At 45.9% G+C, this 21,949-nt stretch overlaps 1 protein-coding gene across 11 annotated transcripts in view; it reads left to right on the top strand.

Annotated features, from left to right (window-relative positions):
- The window catches only part of dmd (dystrophin), a 1,595,363-nt gene extending 1,589,738 nt beyond the window's left edge, over positions 1-5,625 (top strand). For 10 of the 11 annotated variants that reach the window (XM_078408877.1, XM_078408870.1, XM_078408878.1 and 7 more), the window contains one exon: positions 4,175-5,625. In XM_078408877.1, coding sequence (XP_078265003.1) covers positions 4,175-4,272 — 98 coding nt within the window. In that variant the 3' untranslated portion in view covers positions 4,273-5,625. Of the gene's footprint in view, positions 1-477; positions 510-4,174 lie in introns of all 11 variants that reach the window. The other variant, XM_078408875.1, reaches the window with a different exon arrangement.
- Positions 5,626-21,949: the final 16,324 nt, after the last annotated feature.

Below are 21,949 nucleotides of genomic sequence, written 5' to 3'. Positions count from 1 at the left end.
AAAGAATGCAAAGTTTATCGGACCGGAAATCAGATTATGGTGAAAAGAGTACTCATAAAATAGTAGGTTGTGGTTAGTATATTGGGTATTCCACAGTAGGGGCGATCTTAAGGGTTAATTACCTTTGTGGAAAACTTGTAGACTCAAACGAAGGCTAATAGGTCTACTTCAGACCTCGTGTCAGCATCTGATTGCAGTACAAAGGTGGGATTAAAACATTGAGAAACACTAACCTTCAGCTGAGATCCGCACATTCTGAACATTGGTTGACATCCAGTGCAATTTAATTTCAATGTGTTTATACAGGAATTACTGTACAAAATATTTATTTAGCGTTGGTCCTGAGACAGTATCAAACAGTGCATCTTCATTTTCATACCCAGTTGTTTGCATGAAATTGTTTAACTCTCAATATCGACATTCATCAACTGTGTTGTTTCTTCTTTTCTCCCTTTCCTTTCATCTCATCACCTAAAGGGAGGGATGCCCCTGGAAAGAAAGTGAAAGAGGTTGGTGAGACTAACTCACTGGCACAGCAATGCTGCTTGGGCATGTTTGCTTCTTCCATTTGTTTCTGACATCTGCAGCAGATATATGTTGATGTGCATTTCACACTTGCTGTCTGATATTACTACTAATAAGTACTGGACTGTGCTATGACATTGTTGATGCAATGATTCAACTTTTTAAAATGCTGTCGAAATGATAGCAACAAATTACTGGTTGTCCTAACATGCCTATTTTTTTATACTCTCTTATAATTATATAAATAATTCTATCTTAGTGATGCCTCAGGTTTTGTGACTGTGCAACTCATTTTGTTCATTTATTTTTTAATTCACGTGGGGCAAAGATCAATAATAAACAAAATTAGCTCCTGGGGGGTGTATACGCATCCTGTTAAGATATTGGAAGTTTATTTGCCATGTTGGGAAGTCAGACTGCAGAATAGGGTAGACACAAAAAGCTGGCCTCGACCCAAAACGTCACCTATTCCTGTCCTCCAGAGATGCTGCCTGACCCACTGTTACTCCAGCTTTTTGTGTCTATCTTCGGTGTAAACCAGCATCTGCAGTTCCTTCCTACACTGCAAAATAGGGTGATTGCATCACCCATCCACATATTTACTGCTTCACGCCATTTTGTGGGATGTCTCACGAGGTAGTTATCTGTCCCCAACAAGTCCTTTCTTTAGATAGACACAAAATGCTGGGGTAACTCAGCGGGACAGGCAGCCTCTCTGGATAGAAGAGGTTTCAGACTTCTGAAGAAGGGTCTCAACTCAAGATGTCATCCATTCCTTCTACCCAGAGATGCTGCCTGGCCCCATCATTTTGCGTCCATCTTCCGTTTAAACCAGCATCAACAGTTCCTTCCTACACAAGTCTTTTCTGTAGCCTGCTTCCTGTTTGCTTTACGGAATACTATACAGCATCAACAAAACAAATTTCTGCCTTTGTTATTAATTATTTAAAATCATATTATTTGCATTGCTATATTTCTATACTAAACGCTAGTTAACCATTTTGTGTTTTAAATGAGAAACTTTTTATTGCTAAAATTTATTTTATCAACAAAATTAACCGCTCAATTAATTTTTTTAAATGATCGCTGGCTCCTTCAGTTTTTATTGTATTGAACAATTTTTATTTTACTAAAGTGTGAGGTTCTTTTGTTCAATTATTGAAGAAAGGTTGGTGTGAGTATAAAAGATTTTGAGTAAAATCTTTAACAACTGGAATGCTCTTTAAAAAAAATCTAATCTGATACTCGTGCTGTTAATATTAACCCATCCTTACTGTTATGTGTGACCTGCTTAGCTTCAGGTAGAATTCCTCAAAGAAATGCAATACCATTTTGAATGCAAAGTTTGTGTTCGCTATTAAAGATAAATGTATAAAACAAGGGATGCAAAAGTTGAACCAAACAATAGCTGGCAAAACTGAAATTGTTCAGGCATTAGGGTTGAATTGCTGACATTTATTCTTCAGGCGTTTCATTCTCATTTCTTGTGATTGCTGCCTTTGCGATTGATTGCCACATTCGGATTGCCCTGATCATCACATGCAATGTGGCAATGGATAGATTATTTGACAATACCGGCAGCTTTAAAAATCAAATCTATTCCATCTGCAGAAACATTTTGGTCAATGTAAGGGAATTGTATAAAACACTCTCAGCACAAATTGCTTTGATTTAGCTGTTTAATTAAGTGCCATTCATTTCTAAAATGGAGCAAATCATAATAGATAACTTGCACAGGAACATCTTGCACCTGAGGGTCTGCAGGTAGATTACCGGGCACCAGATGTGGCATAAGTGCAGAATATGTTTCCTGGTTCAATGACACTGACAACAGATATGATTTGTTCAGTGGGTGCAACACTAGTTTAGTTTATTGTCATGTGTACAGCAAAAAGATTTTGTTGCATGCTAACCAGTCAGCAGAAAATCTATCCATGATCACTGTCGAGCCATCCACAGTATACAGATACATGATAAAGAGAATAACATTTAGTGCAAGATAAAGTCTGATTAAAGGTAGTCTGAGGGTCTCGGATGGGGTAGATGGTAGCTCAGGACCACTCTCTAGTTGTTGATGGGATGGTTCAGTTGCTAGATAACAGCTGGGAAGAAACTGTCCCTGAATCTGGAGGTGTGCATTTTCACACTATTGTACCTCTTGCCTGATGGGAGAGGGGAGAAGAGGGAATGACAGCATCCTTGATTATGCTGATGGCCTTGCCAAGGCAACATTAAGTGTCAATGGAGTCAATGGAGACTGATGACATAACCTCAGGGAATTGAAGTTGGTGTTACTTGGTAGAGTCCCTATGTCAGAGGCAGGATTAGCCATCTCACTGGGTGCTGCCAATTAAGTTATTGAACTGGTAACTGGAGGCCTGGACTTTGATCCAGAGGATAGGGATGAATTACACCATGGCTGCTGAAGTATTGAAATTCAGGTCGTTAAATAACTTTGGAAAAATAAGCTTGTATCAGTAATTCTTATAAGCTCATATCAGATTCTTCTTAGATAGAGCTCTAGGGGCTAGTGGAATCAAGGGATATGGGGAGAAGGCAGGCAAGGGTTATTGATTGGGGACGATCAGCCGTGATCACAATGAATGGCGGTGCTGGCTCGAAGGGCCGAATGGCATCCTCCTGCACCTATTTTCTATGTTTCTTGTAAAAATCTTGTTTGATGCACTTATGTTCTGAAGGGAAGGATGCTTGCTACCCATGGCCTGTTTGATTGTTCTGTGACTGTAACCAGCCTTGAATATGTTTGCACACTGACTGCACAATATAACATGGCGAAAACCTCTCACTTCAGGGAATAATTGATGCTGGACTTGGCAACAATGCCCAAGAATGAATTTTCAACAACCAAAGTGCTACTTAATTGATTGTCCTAATAAGGTTTTTAGAACTGCTCCACCAAGACTTGTGTTTGAATGCTCAGTTTTGATTTTTGATCAATATGCTCATAACCATAATATTTCACAAAACGATAAGCAATGTTTGAAAGCCTGTGAGATCATGTATTTTATTAATAATCGTTTAAAAAATTAAGATTTAAAAATCATGATGTTATCCCTTGCAGTTCACAATTATAGCGGATCTTTGATAATATTTCAATTCAGATCATGTGATAAGCTAAACCTGGTGAAATTAAAAGTTCAAAAGAGAAAGTGCTGGAGTAAGTCAGTGGGTCAAGCAGCATCCATGGAGAACATGGAAAGGTGATGTTTTGCGTCGGGACTCTTGATCAGACTTCTTCAATCTGAAGAAGGATCCTGACCTGAAACGTCGCCCATCCAAGTTCTCTGGTGATGCTGCCTCACCCGCTCAGTTACTCTAGCACTTTGTGTCTTTGTTTTTGTAAACAAGCATCTGCTTCTAGAAATTAAATGTTACTTTGTTCCATGCGCATTCAGCCAAACTGAAAGGTATTGGCAAACTAATTATCATTGTTCATCACATCAGTTCACATCTTTGCAAAATACATCATGATTTCTTGCATAGTTATAAAAAAATTGCACTCATCTGCTTTCCTGCTGGCGTGTCAAAACCATAATCTGCTCAACCTTGTACTTCCCACCCTCCCCATACCCCAAGGGTCTTGGACAATGACGCTGGTAATCATCTCTGCTTTCTTCATCCTCTGCAGGTAACAATGTAGGCAGCCTCTTCCATATGGTGGACGATCTTGGCCGAGCAATGGAAACCTTGGTGACGGTCATGACGGACGATGAGGCGGCAGAGTAACCAGATGTGCTTTATCACAACATTGGCTTCAGATGTCAAGCATGATTTTTATATGTTCATACAAAATATAAATGGATTGAACCGTACAGGTTTACAAGTTAAAAAAAAAGAAAACATCTATTTTTTTGTGAAAGGTAGTGGTAATATACTGTAGATTTCAGTAGTTTCCTAAGTCTGTTATTGTTTTGTTAACAATGGCAGGTTTTACAGTTCTATGCAATTGTACAAAAAAAGAGTGAAAACATATAAAATCTTGGTAGCTACATACCTTGCCATTTCTTTGTATGGAACGTGTTTCGGATTGTTAAATTTGTAACAATAATGAAGATTGTCCACTAAAAGGGTGCTTTCTAACGAATAATACATAATTTTATTGTTTATAAACCCCCATCCCCAGAACAAGACAATTTTGAAATGGTAGGAGGTAATGCGTTTGTCTTTGCAACATTTCAGCTATAATCAAATAAGAAAAATGTTCACAATCAGTGTTAATCTTTATTTTTCTTCTCAATCAGTGAAAATATTGTAGCACATAGCAGAACCAAAACTGACATGTCCATTTTTTGAATGAAATGCCAGGAATGAATTGCTGCATCTCCCAAGAAATCTCCATCATTCAAGTATATTCATCATATATTGGAGAGATCTTTCTTTGTTTGGCATTAGATATCTTTATCTACAAAAAAAGTCTATAACAATCATGTTAATTCTACCTCATTGTTTTGTTTTGTCTAAATTCTACCACCATTTTAGTTGTTGTATGAAACAGGAATTCTTCAACTCTTGAGTTAGATGCATAAAATTTGCCAATGGATTTCTGAAATCAATCATATACAAAGCCTCTTCCACATTGGCAGTAATTTTCAAGACCATTTGTGGCTGTTTGGAGTTATATTATCTTTCTAATGCACCCTCGAATCGACTTTTTTAAGGTGTCATCCGTTTTCTAATCTAAGGTACAAATTAAGGGTTAGTTTACTACAGATGTTGCTGCTAAAATAGGTATTTGCTTGCAGCAACTGTGTTCTCAGTTGTGATTTCATTAAATAGAATATTAGTTTTTGGGGTGAGTTAAAAAAAAAAACAGATGCAAAATCTGAATTACTTAAACAAATATCATGAAGCATTTGAGTTCACTTTGTTTGACCTGAATGTATTTGACAATGGAAGTAATCAGCATAACTTGGTGCATAACTATGGCATGTTATGTCATTTTAACCAGTATTGTTTGTTATTCAAATATCATCATAATATATTGCATTATACATTACATTAACATCTTCAATACAATACTAATTGTTTTGTAAAGTATATTTTCCTTCATAATCACCACATATCAAATTCCACACAATATATGCCTTACTATTGTATTATATATTGCTTTACTGTGTATACAATTAAAGCACGCAGTTATATTACTTATATTGGCTCTTTATTTTTATCCTGTTGTGCAAAATAGGCTACTTGGTTTCAGTGTTAATTGCTACTGCCAAGCATTCAACTGGTCTGGAGAAGCGTCTCGACCCAAATCGTCACCCATTCCTTCTCTCCAGAGATGCTGCCTGTCCCGCTTAGTTAATCCAGCATTTTGTGACATCTTCAGTGTAAACCAGCATCTGCGGTTCCTTCCTACACATTCAAGTATTACTATTTATTGATTAGATTGTGGGCATTAGTTGTACTTTGCAAGGCACCAATTTCTGCAATTAGCAATTCTTCCTGCCTACCATATTTACCAATGTTTGTGATGAACCAACAAGATTTTGCTTCTTTTCCGCAGCGAAACCTGAACATTACCAACACCATAGGAATAGATCGCAGCTGATTTTGCAGGTATCCTTACTTTCAAAATGATCTTTATCAATATTGTTTAAAGAACCATCCTAACAGTCTTGAGCTTCCATTCAAAGATTGTGCTCAGTATTTGATCAATGGGTTGAGAGTATTTAGTCTAGTGAAGCAGCTTGAAGCAGGCCCTTTGGCATTGAATCCATGCTGACCAATTGACAATATTCTGTTACCCAACTTCCCCATCCCACTCCCTGCACCTTATGTGCAATTTGCAGAGGCTAATTATCCTGCAAACCTGCACGTTTTTGGGATGTGGGAAGAAACCGGAGCACCCGAAGGAAACCCACTCTGTCACAGGGAGAACGTGCAAACTCCATATAACAATATAACAACTACAGCATGGAAACAGGCCTGTCCGGCCCTACCAGTCCACGCCGACCATTCTCCCTGACCTAGTCTCATCTACCTGCACTCAGACCATAACCCTCCAATCCCTTCCTATCCATATACCTATCCAATTTACTCTTAAATAATAAAATCGAGCCAGCCTCCACCACTTCCACACCTGATGTCTACAAATCCGAGCACCTGAGGTTAGATTTGATTAGTCTCTCACACTGAGGCAGCAGCTTCTCTAGCTGTGCCACTGTGCTGCCCATTAGATCTGTAGAAAGTTAAAGTGCTTGTCGAAGCACAACTTTCTAGCTGGGGCGTGAGGGTTAAGGGAAGATGACAAACAGTTAACTGTGTCTGTGTGCTAACGCATCCCTTCTCTCCGGAGACTGTCCCTCTGAGTTACTCCAGCATTTTGTGTCTTATCTTCAGTTAACTGGGTCTCGCAGATTTGTCCAACACGAGAGATCAAGGGTACCTGGTGCCTGGGATTTTTATTTCCCAAAGTGCAGACTCCACATAGAGGTGATTCCCCCATTGAAATCCAACGATAGAAAGGTCGGTGTGGGAAGGGGAGTTAAAATGCTCAAAATGATCCAGCAATCCTTGGCAGACAGACTGCAAGTGTTTTGACATAACGGTCGCCTGGTCTGTACAAGGTCTCGTCAATGTAGAGAAGGCCACATCGAGAGCCCAGAATGAAATAAATGGAGTTGGAAAAAGTGCAGGGGGGACCTCGGTCACCCTGGAAGGGCTGTTGTGGTCCCTGGATGGCGGTGAGTGAGGTGATGTGGAGACTGGCGTTACATCTCCTGTGGTTGCAGGGGAAAGTGCGTGGGGAGGGGGTGGTTTAGGTGGGAAGGAGTGGCGGAGAGGGTGGTCTGAGCAGAAAGTGGTGGGGGTGGGAAGATGTGGCAGGTGATAGATCACATTGAAAGTGGTGGAAAAATTGGAGAATGATGTGTTGGATACGGAGGCTGGTCGGGTGAAAGGTGGGGACCAAGGGAACTCGATCCTTGTTCTGTCCCGCGGAGAGTGAGAGTGGATCTGCGGGACACAGAGTGGACAGCAGTGAGGGCTCCATCTGCAACAGCAGGAGGGAAGCCACATTTACTGAAGAAAAAGGACATCACACATGTCCTGGGGTGGAAAGCCTCTTCTGAACACACAGCCCAGAGTTACTCAACACCTATCCCAATATTGGGCCTCGTTCCTACCAGGGAACGAAGCCTGACAGCTGATGAAACGTCAGAACGGAAACATTTTTGGGACCAGTGAGTATAATTCGTTTAGTTTTAAAACAATTACGGAAAAAGATGGGACCGGTGCACAAATTAAAGTCCTAAATTGTTGCTAGACCAATTTTGAAGGGATTAGACAGGAACACACCTGTGAACTACTGTTGTGCAGGAAGGAACTGCAGGTGCTGCGTTTCTGAAGATAGACACAAAATGATGGAATAACTTAATGGGTCAGGCAGCATCTCTGGAGAAAAGGAATAGGTGAATGTTTTGGGTCAAGAGCCTTCCTCGGATCCTACAGTACTGTTTACTAAAAATGGGATGTCTGGCAAGTGGGAGGCTTTTAAAGAGCAGATTCGATGAGTTCAGCATGTTCCTGTTCAAATGAAGGGCAAGGCCGGCAAGTTTGGGAAACCCTGGATGATGAATGATTTGGAGCCTCCAGTCAGAAAAAGAGGAGGAGGCATATGTTGGGCATAGGTAGCTCACATCAAGCCAATTCCTTGAGGAATCCCTTGGGCGGCGCGGTGGCACAGCAGTAGAGTTGTTGCCTTACAGTGCTTGCAGCTCCGGAGACCCAGGTTCGATCCCAACTATGGGTGCTGTCTGTACGTTCTCCCCGCGACCACATGGGTTTTCTCTTGAGATCTACGGTTTCCACCCACACTCCAAAAACGTACTGGTATTGGCTTGCTATTAGTGTAAATTGTCCCTAGTGTGTGGGATAGTGTTAACGTGCAGACTCGATGGGTCGAAGGGCCTGTTTCCGTGCTGTATCTTTTTTTTTTAATCAAAGAAATGTAGTGTACTCTTAAGGAGTACACTTAAGAGGCGAATCTGGAAGATGCAAGATAGCTCTGACGGACAAGATAAAGGAAAATCCTAAGAAATTCCACAGGTATGTTAAGAGCAAAAGCGTAATGGGGAGAAAAATAGGCTTCCTTAAAGATCAATGTTGTCTGTGTGTTCAGCTGCAAGAGATGGGCCAGGTGCAAAATGGACACTTTTCATCTACATTTAATGAGGAGAAAGTCATGGAAACAAAGGAATTGAGGGGAAAGAGGGGGAACAAAGGGTGGGGATGATTGCAGCTTAGTTACCTCAAACTGGAGAATTCAAGGTTCATCCGGTTTGGTTGTAAGCTACCCAAGTGAAATTTGAGTTGCTGTTCCTCCAGTTAGCATGTGTCCTCACTCTATATCCATGTAGGAGGCATAGAGCAGAGAAGTAAGAACGGGACTTGATGGGGAATTTAAATGGTTCGCAACCAGGAGACCGAGCACAAGTGTTCGGCGAACGGTCACCTAATGTTGCTGCCTTACAGTGCCAGAGAATCAGGTTCCATCCCGACTACGGGTGCCGTCTGTATGGAATCTGTCCCGCTGAGTGACACCAGCATTTTGTGTCTATTTGTGACTAGTCAGTATTATGGATGCAATATATGTATTTGAAAATCAATTTTAAGACTAAACTAGGCGACCCGTTGGGTTCAAACCTCTCCTGCATTGGTCTAGCACCCTCCCAACCCCTAATCCAAAAGCGCACAGCAAGATCCCAGGGTATATCCGAGGTTGTGGCAGCCGGAGAGTCTCCCCTGGGGCCAAGGGGGGAGAGGAAAGGGGAGAGGGAGCCACTCACCCCGGCCCCGGGCGGCCATTGCCAGCCAGCCAGCCCCACAGGGCCCCAGCCAGCACACAGGGCCCCAGCCAGCAGCCACGTGCTCACGCTCCACCAATGGTGGCTGCCCGGGCCGGGATGCGGTTTGCAATGCAACCTCCATTAGGCGGTGCCCGGGCCTACACTGTCTGGGACTACAGTGGCCCCTGGGCTACAGTGTCCTGGGCCTGGGCCTACATCGCCGTCCGGGCCTAATATGGGACAAGGGCCGTCCCATACGGGACAAATCAATTTAGCCTAAAATACGGGATGTCCCGACTAATACAGGACAGTTGGCAACCCTAGAGAAGGGTGAGATGTGAAGCCATTAAGTGTTTGAAAGTATTAACAGTCAGTTGTGTGGCAACATTGAGAAAATATTTCCTTTCTAGCTTCTAGCTTTAATTTTCAAGAAGCAATCGGCTGCCACATAGATTTCTGGGCAAAATAAGGAGAGCTGCTGGAGAAACTCAGCAGGCTAGACAGCATCTGTATAAGAATATGGACAGTCAGCATTTTGTGTTGAGATATTCATAACATAACATAACAACATAACAACACTTTATTGTCACTCGGCACAACACCGAGCGAAATTTCAGCAGTCACACAAAATACAGCAAAAAGAAAAGAACACAGGACACCCGACCCCAACACAAACATCCATCACAGTGACTCCAAACACCCCCTCACTGTGATGGAGGCAACAAAACTTCCCCTCTCTTCCCCCCGCACCCACGGACAGGCAGCTCGACCCCTACCGAGGCAAACGACACGCACAGCCCCCGCAAGGGGATGGAAGGCCCCCCGGCCGAGCCGCCCCGGGCACCGAAACGTCCCGCGGCCACACCGGGCGATGTTAAGTCCAACGGCCGAGCCGCACCGGGCACTGAAACGTCCCGCGGCCGAACAGCGCTGACGATGTTAAGTCCAGCGGCCAAGCCGCACCGGGCACTGAAACGTCCCGCGGCCAAGCCGCACCGGGCACTGAAACGTCCCGCGGCCGCACCGGGCATTGAAACGTCCCGCGGCCGCACCGGGCATTGAAACGTCCCGCGGCCACACCGGGCGATGTTAAGTCCAGCGGCCAAGCCGCACCGGGCATTGAAACGTCCCGCGGCCGAGCCGCACCGGGCACTGAAACGTCCCGCGGCCACACCGGGCACTGAAACGTCCCGCGGCCACACCGGGCGATGTTAAGTCCAGCGGCCGAGCCGCACCGGGCACTGAAATGTCCCGCGGCCGAGCCGCACCGGGCACTGAAACGTCCCGCGGCCGCACCGGGCGATGTTAAGTCCAGCGGCCGAGCCGCACCGGGCACTGAAACGTCCCGCGGCCGAGCTGCGCCGGCAATGTTAAGGCCCGCAGCCGAGCCGCACCGGGCACTGAAACGTCCCGCAGCCGAGCTGCGCCGGCAATGTTAAGGCCCGCAGCCGAGCCGCGCCCCGGGGAAGAGACCTAATAAAATAAAGGTTTCCCCCCGCCCCACCCCCCCACCCCACCCCACACCCCCACCACACATACACAGCCAAAAACAGAAACAAAAACCATCCCAACACCGACACAAACAAAAAAAAAGAAAAAAAGACAACAGACTGCCAGAGAGCCGCAGCCGTTAGGCGCAGCCAACTCCTCCCTCTGGACTGAAGGAGTAGAGGGGAAGTAGCTAGCAAAGAGAGATGGGAGAGAGAGAGAGAGAGATGGAGCAAGGGAGAGCAAGCAAGAAAGTGAGGAAGGATGGATTGACTGATTAGAGTCAAGTGGGGAAGGAAGGGTGGAGGTAACGACGGGATGTGGGGGTTTATAAGTGGAGAACAACAAACCTTAGATTCTGGAAGGAAGGAAGGTGGAACCAAATAAGGAAGTATGTTGGCAGATGGGAGCAACAGAGGAAGTGGAGCGTCCTGATTCTGATTCCAGCATTTTATCAGGAGTGATTTTGCATGTATAATTTTAATTCTGATATTGATTTTGGATTATATGTTTGGGATATCATTCTTTCCATTTTTTTTTGTTAAAAACACACTTCTAATCTTTGCACATTAAAGTCAATGAATTCAAAGCAGGAAACCATTGGCAATATTTATTTGTAAACTTACAGCACTTAATACCCAGGGCTTCTGTGAAGAAGAGCACACCAAAAGGACTCTGTGTACAAAGGAGACTTTCATTGATGTTGTGTGAGAAATGAGTCTTTGCAGCTGAATTTGTTTCCAACTGTGAAAAGATTGGGTTCAGACGCAAATTTGTAGTTGAACTTTCCTCTGCTTTCAGAAAACAAGATTTCAGCTTCTTCAGCAACAGCCATAAATAATTCTGATGAAAATGCAGACCATCACAATGATGTGCCAGGTGTTTTCTGATGCACCTCAGAGGATTCAAGATTCAAGATAGCTTTATTTGTCATCCAAATTGGACGAAATTCAGTCACCCACAGTCCAACAATAAAAGCATTAAATAGGCATTAAAATTACACAACCCGAAAAACACACAAAAAAAGAAACATCCATCACAGTGAGTCTCCTCCAGTCCTCTCCTCACTGTGATGGAAGGCCACAATATCTTTCCCTTCTCCTGCCGTCTTCTCCCGCAGTCAGGCTGTTGTGGTTGCAGGCCGCGCCAGACGGTCCGCAGCAGCCCGAGCCTAAGGCGAGTCGCAGCCGCTCCCGCAGCCTCCGAAGACGGCCTGCTCCGCCGATGATAAGTCCGATCCGGGGCGGGCGAACACGCTGCTGCTGCCGCTGTTGCTGCACGTCGGGGCGGTCGTGGCTCCTGACAAGATAGCTTTATTTGTCATCCAAATTGGACGAAATTCAGTCACCCACAGTCCAACAATAAAAGCATTAAATAGGCATTAAAATTACACAACCCGAAAAACACACAAAAAAAGAAACATCCATCACAGTGAGTCTCCTCCAGTCCTCTCCTCACTGTGATGGAAGGCCACAATATCTTTCCCTTCTCCTGCCGTCTTCTCCCGCAGTCAGGCTGTTGTGGTTGAGAAATATCCCGCGGCCTATCTTAGGCCGCGCCGGACGGTGAAATGTCCGCGACCCAAGCCCCGCGATCCGGGGCGGGCGAACCCGCTGCCGCTGCCGGAGCTCCCGATGTCGGCATCCACGCGGCCCGAGCCTAAGGCGAGTCGCAGCCGCTCCCGCAGCCTCCGAGGACGGCCGGCTCCGCTGATGGTTGGTCCGGTCCGCGGGCTCTGCGAACCGGAGCCCTGGAGGCCGCCAGCTCCAGGAGTTGGGCCGATGGTAGGCCGCAGCAGGAACGGAGACAACACCCAGAAAACAAAGGTCGGGTCTCCGTTCGGAAGGGACACATATTTACAATTTTACAGTACCCCCCCCTCCCCCCCACATACACACATAGTACACAAACACAAAAACACCACATCACAACTACAATTAAGACAAAAAAACAACAAAAACACAAAGAAATGGACCGCAGGTGAGCCGCAGCTGCTATGGCAGCGCCGCCATTGGTTAATCGTTTGCATACACATTGACCACAAGATTACATCTTTTTGCCCCGTGTTTTCTGTCCTGGAAATAATTAGTCTATTTTTAGTCTATTATATATAGTATAGTCTATTTTAGTGTTGTAAATGTATTTATATAAATATCCCGTTGGATCTCTGATCAAAGGATCAACTTGGTCTGTTTAAATCTTTTATTGGGAACATCTGGGGGTAAAAATAGACTATACTATATATAATAGACTAAAAATAGACTAATTATTTCCAGGACAGAAAACACGGGGCAAAAAGATGTAATCTTGTGGTCAATGTGTATGCAAACGATTTCATATGGTGTGGAGAGGAGCAAGACCTCCTTTGTTGAACCACTAATCTCTACCCACCCCCCCCCCCCCCAACACACTCAACCTTCGCTTGTCTCTGTCTTGCAGAAATACTTTTGTAATTCTATATTTGTCTGCTTCCGCCTGAGAATGATGTTTGCAGAATTTTTTGTTTTGTTTCAATTTCTTTTCGCAGCCAGAGCATTTCTTTTCGCAGCCAGAATGTTGTTGAGTCAAGATTTGATCCAGTTCAACAACAGTTCAACAGTTCAACAGAGCTTTATTTGTCATTCGGTACCAAGGTACCGAACGAAATTACATAGCAGTCATACACAAAAAAGAACACAAGACACATGACCCCAACACAAACGTCCATCACAGTGACTCCAAACACCCCCTCACTGTGATGGAGGCAACAAAACTTCCAATCTCTTCCCCACGCCCACGGACAGACAGCTCGACTCCGACCGACCCGCACAGTCCCCGCAAGGGGATGGAAGTCCCCGCGGCCGAGCCGCACCGGGCGCTGAAACATCCCGCGGCCGAGCCGGGAGACGGAAGGCCCCGCGGCCGAGCCGTGCGCAGCTAAGTCCCGTGGCCGAGCCGCACCGGGCGATGTTAAGTCCCGCGGCCGAGCTGCACCGTGCGATGTTAGGCCCCGCGGCCAAGCCGCACCAGGCGATGTTAAGTCCAGCGGCCGAGCCACACCAGCGATGAAAAGTCCCGCGGCCGAGCCGCGCCGTGCGATGTTAGGCCCCACGGCCGAGCCGCACCGGGCACTGTTAAGTCCAGCGGCCGAGCCGCACCAGCGATGTTAGGCCCCGCGGCCGAGCCGCGCCGGGCGATGTTAAGTCCAGCGGCCGAGCCGCACCGGGCGATGGAAGGCCCCGCGGCCAAGCCGCACCGGGCGATGTTAAATCCAGCGGCCGAGCCGCACCAGCGATGAAAAGTCCCGCGGCCGAGCCGCGCCTGGGGCGATGAAAAGTCCCGCGGCCGAGCCGCGCCGGGCGATGTAAAGTCCCGCGGCCGAGCCGCACCGGGCGATGTAAAGTCCCGCGGCCGAGCCGCACCGGGCGATGTTAGGCCCCGCGGCCGAGCCGCGCCGGGCGATGTTGCGCCCCGCGGCCGAGCCGCACCGGGCACTGTTAAGTCCAGCGGCCGAGCCGCACCAGCGATGTTAGGCCCCGCGGCCGAGCCGCACCGGACGATGTTAAGTCCAGCGGCTGAGCCGCACCGGGCGATGGAAGGCCCCGCGGCCGAGCCGCACCCCGCGCCGTGAGGAAGAGACCTAAAAGAGAAAGGTTTCCCCCACCCCACCCCCCACCCACACCACCACCCCCCACACATACACAACCAAAAAACAAAACAAAAAACCATCCCAACACCGACACACAACAAAAAAAAGGAAAAAAGACGAACAGACTGCTAGCGAGCCGCAGCCGTTAGGCGCCGCCACTTCCGCTTTCTGAACAGATAAATATGCTGATGCTCCATTTTACCACGGATTATGTCGCACTATCCAACCCACCGGAAGGGATATTTAACTCTGACCCTCTTCCTGATGGAAGTAAGGGATTCCATGATGCTATTTGTAACGGAGCTGAAGAGCTGCTTCTGATGTTTGCTTTAGTTTATTTTAGGAATGTAGCCCTTCGGCCCACTGAGTCTGCGCCGACCAGAAATCTCCGTTACACTAGGACACACTACACACTAGGGATCATTTACAATTTTTTACCAAAGCCAATTAACCAACAAACCGCCATGTCTTTGGAGTGTGGGAGGAAACTGGAGCACCCGGGGAAAACCCACGCGGTCATGGGGAGAACATATAAACTCACTGACGTACAGATTGCACCCGTAGTCAGGATTGAACCTGTGTCTGGCTCGGTAAGGCTGGAGCACTACCACTGCGTTATCGTGCAGCCCAAACATGTCCTGACTAACATTTATCCCTTCGGCATTGTTGCGAACGTTTAAACTGAGTCAGAGGTTGATATAAAAACTTTATTTGTCAAGATAAACAGACTTTCTCTTGGTTCCCACCCACTTTAGGAATTGAATCTCTCAAACTCAAAGTACATGGTTTTTATACCCTTAAGGGCAGGCAGCACAGTGGTGCAGCACAGTGGGGCAGCACAGTGGGGCAGCACAGTGGGGCAGCACAGTGGGGCAGCACAGTGGGGCAGCACAGTGGGGCAGCACAGTGGTGCAGCACAGTGGGGCAGCACAGTGGGGCAGCACAGTGGGGCAGCACAGTGGGGCAGCACAGTGGGGCAGCACAGTGGGGCAGCACAGTGGGGCAGCACAGTGGGGCAGCACAGTGGGGCAGCACAGTGAGGCAGCACAGTGGGGCAGCACAGTGGGGCAGCACAGTGGTGCAGCGGTGTAGTTGCTGCCTTACAGCACCCACAACGCTGGAGACCCGGGTTCGATGCCGACTATGGGAGCTGTCTGTACGGAGTTTGTACCTTCTCCCCATCACCGCGTGCGTTTTCTCCGAGATCTTCGGATTTCTCCCACACTCCAAAAACGTACAGGTTTGTTGGTTTATTGTCTTGTGTAAAATTGTCCCTAGTGTGTGTAGGATAGTATTAATGTGTGGGGATCACTGGTCGGTGACCCGAAGGGCCTGTTTCGTGCTGTATCTCTAAACTAAACTAAGATCAAAGATAATAGCAGGTGATTACAAGAACTCCAATGATATTGTTTATTTCGATATTTTGAGTCTGACAAAAGGTTTCCTTGAAATACTCAGTTACAATGTAGCTGCCAAGACACCTCTAAATGTCCCAACAACCATCAATTTATTTTTTGCTCAGTCTTCTCAGTCTTATTTTGTACTGTTTTTTACAAAACTGTCCCCTTGCTGCCATTCATTGAACAGTAAAACACCTTTCACCACAAGTTCGTCATGTAATGGTCAACACAGAACCTCCTGCACCAACGAGCAACAACGAGCAACGAGCAACAAGATCTTGCTTGACTGGCAGTGAGAGGGGCCCACCTGATCAGACTCACTCACACCACATGCTGCCCTTGAGAAAGTTGCAATGCAAACAAATCGGTCGTCCAAAACTCAAAGTGCTGGAGCAGTTATGTGGGTCAGGTCGCATCCACCTCCAACATGCGCCATCCAACAAACAATCACCCACCTCTTTGCAAACCTAAAGCTGCAAAAGATAATAGGTAAGTACAAATTCTGAAAAATTACAATTAAAACACAAAGTACTTGTGCTATAACTCCAGGATAAGCACTCAACTAAGAAAGCCAAGCACAAAGCCAAAATATTATCGAACTATCTAATAAATAAATAACTCCGTATGCAAAAAACATACGGAGTTATTAACTAGATATTAACTAGCTCTTTAAAAAAAAACTAATGTGATGCCAGTATATCATTGGGGTTATCGTGGGCACTTCCCTTCACTGGTGCTTTGTTGAGTTAGGCCCACGACACCTTACTGCAGCTGCTCCTGTTTCCGACTGCAACTTTCAGCAGAACTGATTAACTGAAGGTTTTGCTTTCATTTCAATGCATTCCGCCAGATGATGCTTATTGTCCAGGCTTTTACATCAATCATATACCAGTGGGTTACCCCCTACTCCCAATACTTGTGGAAATTATCTAATTTCTTTTTGTGCCATACATTTCATTTCCCAGGAAAGAACACAGGAAATGGTCCGGGGATTACTGTTTCTTCAGACACAAAGTGCTGGAGCAATTCAACGGTCAGTCAGCATCTCTGGTGGACATGGAATGGCGAAAGTTTTGGGTTGGGATGGTTCTTCAGACTGATAGTACTGGGGGGAGAAAGTGGAAGGTGGGGGAGTAAAGCCAGGCGAGTGATAGGTGGATACAGGTGAGGGCGTTCGATGGCCAGATGGTTGGACAAAATCTCGAGATGAAAAGATAAAAGGCTGAGAGATAACGAGAGAAGATGTGTGAAACGAAGCCAAAGGAGGGGTATAGGTGGCAGGGGATGAAGTGAAGCTAAATGGGGGTGGGATGCTGTGAGAAATGAGTGCGCATCCAGATGGTGGACTGGGAAGAGGGGATATAAGGGGGGGGGGAATTGAGGGATGGGGGTTCTACTAAATTAGGAGAATTCATTGTTCATACCATTGCGTTGTAAGCTTTGCAAGCGAAATTTATGGTGGCCTTACTCTAGCAATGAGGAGGTCAAGGTGGAGTTGCTGCGGTTCACGCCAGAGCCCCGGCTTCAATCCTGATTATGGGTGCATAGGAAAATAACTGCAGATGCTGGTTCAAATTGAAGGAAGACACAAAATGCTGGAGTAACTCAGCAGATGCTGGTTCTGGAATGGATTGTAGAAACAAGAGACTGCAGAAAACAAAAAGACATGGAGTGCTGGACTAACAGCAGGTTAGGCAGCATCTCTGGAGAACATTCTACAGAAACCCAACCCGAAAAGTCATCTATTCATGTTCCCCAAAAATGCTGCCTGACCCATTAAGTTACTCCAGCACTTTGTGTCCTTTTCTGTGATGGTTTATTGCCCAAAGAAGCCAGATGAGTAGCATCGATGTTTGTAAATGGAACATTGTGGTTAGATGTCACCGTTAATGTAAAGGTTCAGATTCAACTCACAGAGCAAACAATAAATACAGGAGGCACACGATAAATACAGCAATAAATGCAAGAAGAGCAGAATGGTGAAAAGATTGTAGAACAAACTGAAGTAATACAAACAAAGCCAAAAGTGCAATAACTGAATACAGACGGTGACTGGGCCTCTGGGAACGGATTGTAAAAGGGGTAATGGGGTCATGAATCTGATAACAGTGGGGAAGAAACTGCTCTGAAGTCTGGTTGTCAAAGTTTACAAGCTCTTATCACTTCTTCCAGAAACAAGAAGACAGCAAAAAGAATAGGCAGGGTGGCAGGCTTCCTCCACGACACTTCCAGCCTTCATGATGGGATGCACTGTGAAGATGGGCGAGATGAAAGGAAGTGACAAGCCTGTGATGGACTGGGCTGTTGTGTTCACTGCTCTCTGCAGGTTCAGGCAGTTACCAAGTTAACCTTTATCCTGTCAAAATACTGTCTGTAGTGCATCTGCAGGAGTTCAAGACAATCTTTGTCAGACACCTAAGAACGTAAACACAGTGATGCACTTTGTTGATCACCACATCAGTGTAGGAGGTAGGTTAGATTACTGCTAATATGGATGTCAAAAAACCTTAAATTGTCGACCATTTCTGCAGCCACACCATTGATGAGGCTAGGGCTAAATTCACCTCCTCCTCACCTTTTTAGGTTAGCAACCAACTTTTTCATCTAGCAGACATTCAGTACTTGGTTGTTGTCCTAAAACCATGATACAAGGTACCCATTGTCTGTAACTTGTTTTCACTTAGGCCATAGTTACCAATGGCCTGTTTCCTTTATCATTGTTACTTTTTTGCATGTCTTTCATTCATTTGTCCTATACCTCTCTCTATCACCACCTATATCTCTCATTTCCCTTTCTCCCGACTCTCAGTCTGAGGAAGGGTCTCGACCCAAAACGTCACCTATTCCTTTTCACCAGAGATGCTCTCTGACCAGCTGAGTTACTCCAGGGTTTTGTGTCTATTCTCGCTGTATTCCATCTCATTATTATTGTTAATGCAGTGACAACAGTGGCACTGGCAATGATTTTAATGATCGATTTGGCACTGTACATGGCCGCACAATCTTGAATGGGCAGGGAGTGGAACAAGCGACTGAGCCCTGAGGAGCATCAGTGCGGAGCGTCAGGGTTGAGGAAATGTTATGACTAATTGTAACTGCAGATTGTAACTGCAGACTAATTGTAACTGCTGGGTTACACTGAAAATAGACACAAAATGCTGGAATAACTCAGCGTGGCAGGCTGCATCTCTGGAGAGAATGAATTGAAGACCCTTCTTCTGTCTACTGTCCCTTCAGCCTGAAGAAGGGACTCGACTCAACGTCACGTATTCATTCTCTTCAGATGCTGCCTGTTACTCCAGCATTTTGTGTCTATCTAACTGAATGAGGTCTGGTGGTCAGTGAAGCCGTCCTGAAGCCAGTTGCAGATGACCAAGAAGAGAGGTCAAGACCAAAGTTCAAAAGATTGGAGAAGAGCTTATTTGGTATTATAGTATTGAAGGCTGAGCTATATTATCAACTTTATGAACTTTAAGTTTATGAAAGAGAAAGAAAGAAATTAATAAAGATATATAATAATTTTTATGTAGGGGTTCCCTGAGACATGAAAATTATTTCAAGGGTTCCACAAGGGTAAAAAGGTTGAGAAACGCTGGTCTAGACTGACTGGAAGTCTTGCGCAGGTGTGGGCAACTGACTGTCTCTGAAGCACTTTGTTACAGACAATGTTAGAGCTAATAGTTGATGATCAATAGAAGCTAATAGAAGGATGAGAGGGGATCTTATTGAAACATATAAGATTATTAAGGGATTGGACACGTTAGAGGCAGGGAACATGTTCCCAATGTTGGGGGAGTCCAGAACCAGGGGCCACAGTTTAAGAATAAGGGGTAGGCCATTTAGAACGAAGATGAGGAAAAACTTTTTCAGTCAGAGAGTGGTGAAGGTGTGGAATTCTCTGCCTCAGAAGGCAGTGAAGGCCAATTCTCTGGATGCTTTCAAGAGAGAGCTAGATAGAGCTCTTAAGGATAGCAGAGTCAGGGGGTATGGGTAGAAGGCAGGAACGGGGTACGGATTGAGAATGATCAGCCATGATCACATTGAATGGTGGTGCTGGCTCGAAGGGCCGAATGGCCTACTCCTACACCTATTGTCTATGTCTATCATTGAAAAAGGTTTGTACTGGTTGTATACTTCCTGTGTGTATATTTATAAATAAATTTCTGAAATTTATAGAGTGCATTGCAATTCATCCACATATTGCTGTCTGATATTTACACCATTTTGCTGCTAGCTTTGTAAAGATGATATCTTTGGCTTCAGTCCCACAGCCTACCCCATACCAAAAGGGCACAACATGTTGGAGTCACTCAGCACTTGGGTCAGGCAGCATCACTGGCGAACATGGATAGGTGACTTTCAGGTCGAGATCCTTGACTGCCCACACACCCTTGCGTCCATTTTGCTTTCAGGATAGTATAAGAAAATAACTGCAGATGCTGGTACAAATCGAAGGTATTTATTCACAAAATGCTGGAGTAACTCAGCAGGTCAGGCAGCATCTCGGGAGAGAAGGAATGGGTGACGTTTCGGGTCGAGACCCTTCTTCAGACTGTTGTCAGGGGGGCGGGACAATGGAAGGATATAGGTGGAGACAGGAAGATAGAGGGAGATCTGGGAAGGGGGAGGGGTAGAGAGGGACAGAGGAACTATCTAAAGTTGGAGAAGTCGATGTTCATACCACTGGGCTGCAAACTGCCAAGGCGAAATATGAGGTGCTGTTCCTCCAATTTCCGGTGGGCCTCACTATGGCACTGGAGGAGGCCCATGACAGAAAGGTCAGACTGGGAATGGGCGGGGGAGTTGAAGTGCTCGGCCACCGGGAGATCAGTTTGGTCAATGCGGACCGAGCGCAGGTGTTACGCGAAGCGATCGCCGAGCCTGCGCTTGGTTTTGCCGATGTAAATAAGTTGACATCTAGAGCAACGGATGCAATAGATGAGGTTGGAGGAGGTGCAGGTGAACTTTTGTCTCACCTGGAAAGACTGTTTGGGTCCTTGGTTGGAGTTGAGGGGGGAGGTAAAGGGACAGGTGTTGCATCTCGTGCGGTTGCAGGGGAAAGTGCCTGGGGATGGGTTAGTTTGGGTAGGAAGGGACGCGTGGACCAGGGAGTTATGGAGGGAACGGTCTCTGCGGAACGCAGAGAGGGGAGGGGATGGGAAGATATGGCCAGTGGTGGGGTCCCGTTGTAGGTGACGGAAATGTTGGCGGATGATTTGTTGGATCCACTGGCTGGTGGGGTGGAAGGTGAGAACGAGGGGGATTCTGTCCTTGTTGCGAGTGGGGGGAGGGGGAGCAAGAGCGGAGCTTTCAAGATAAGGTGCTTTTGCACAATAATTGTCCATTAAATACAAAAATTAGAATTTAAAACCTGTGCGGTAATTATTGGCATAAGAACGTCTTTTAGGGTTTAAGACCTATTAATTGCTTATGACTACTAGTCAATATCTCTGGAAGGTTAATACTTGAAACTTCGCACTTTTATTTATTTCAATGGTGATGTTGAAAGGGTTAAGTTTTAATTATTTCTTTTTTTTTCATCTTTCATCATTGCAGCATTAAACCTTTCTTCCCATTATTTCATTCAAAATCTAATTTGTTATGCTCTTGCCCAGTGTAGGGGAATCGAGGACCAAAGGACATAGGTTTGAGGTGAAGGGGAAATGATTTAATAGGAATCTGAGGGGTAACCTTTTCACACAAAGGAACAAGCTGCCAGAGGAGGTGGTTGAGGCAGGGACTATCCCAATATTTAGGGACCAGTTAGACAGGTACATGGATAGGACAGGTTTGGAGGGATATGGGCCAAACGTGGGCAGGTGGGACGAGTGTAGAGGAACATGTTGGACAGGTTGGCAAGTTGGGCGGAAAGGCCTGTTTGCACATTGTATGACTATGACTCGATGGTATGTTCCTTCTCCATTTCACACTTTTCTCCATCATTCCCCAGCTTTTTTTCCCCATAGTTTCTTAATCTTGTTGTTTGTCCCTTCATTTTCTCGAGCCCCAGGTTTGCTCTCGACCTGAGCATGCAGCTGCCCATGTCACTCCTTCAGTGACATTTGGGGCATCGGTATTGTGAGCTGAAGGACATCGAA

The sequence above is a fragment of the Rhinoraja longicauda genome, chromosome 12, assembly GCF_053455715.1.
Source record: "Rhinoraja longicauda isolate Sanriku21f chromosome 12, sRhiLon1.1, whole genome shotgun sequence".
Classification (NCBI taxonomy): Eukaryota; Metazoa; Chordata; class Chondrichthyes; order Rajiformes; family Arhynchobatidae; genus Rhinoraja; species Rhinoraja longicauda.
Note: the sequence above shows the minus strand (reverse complement) of the source record. Positions and strands in the feature narration are given on the sequence as shown.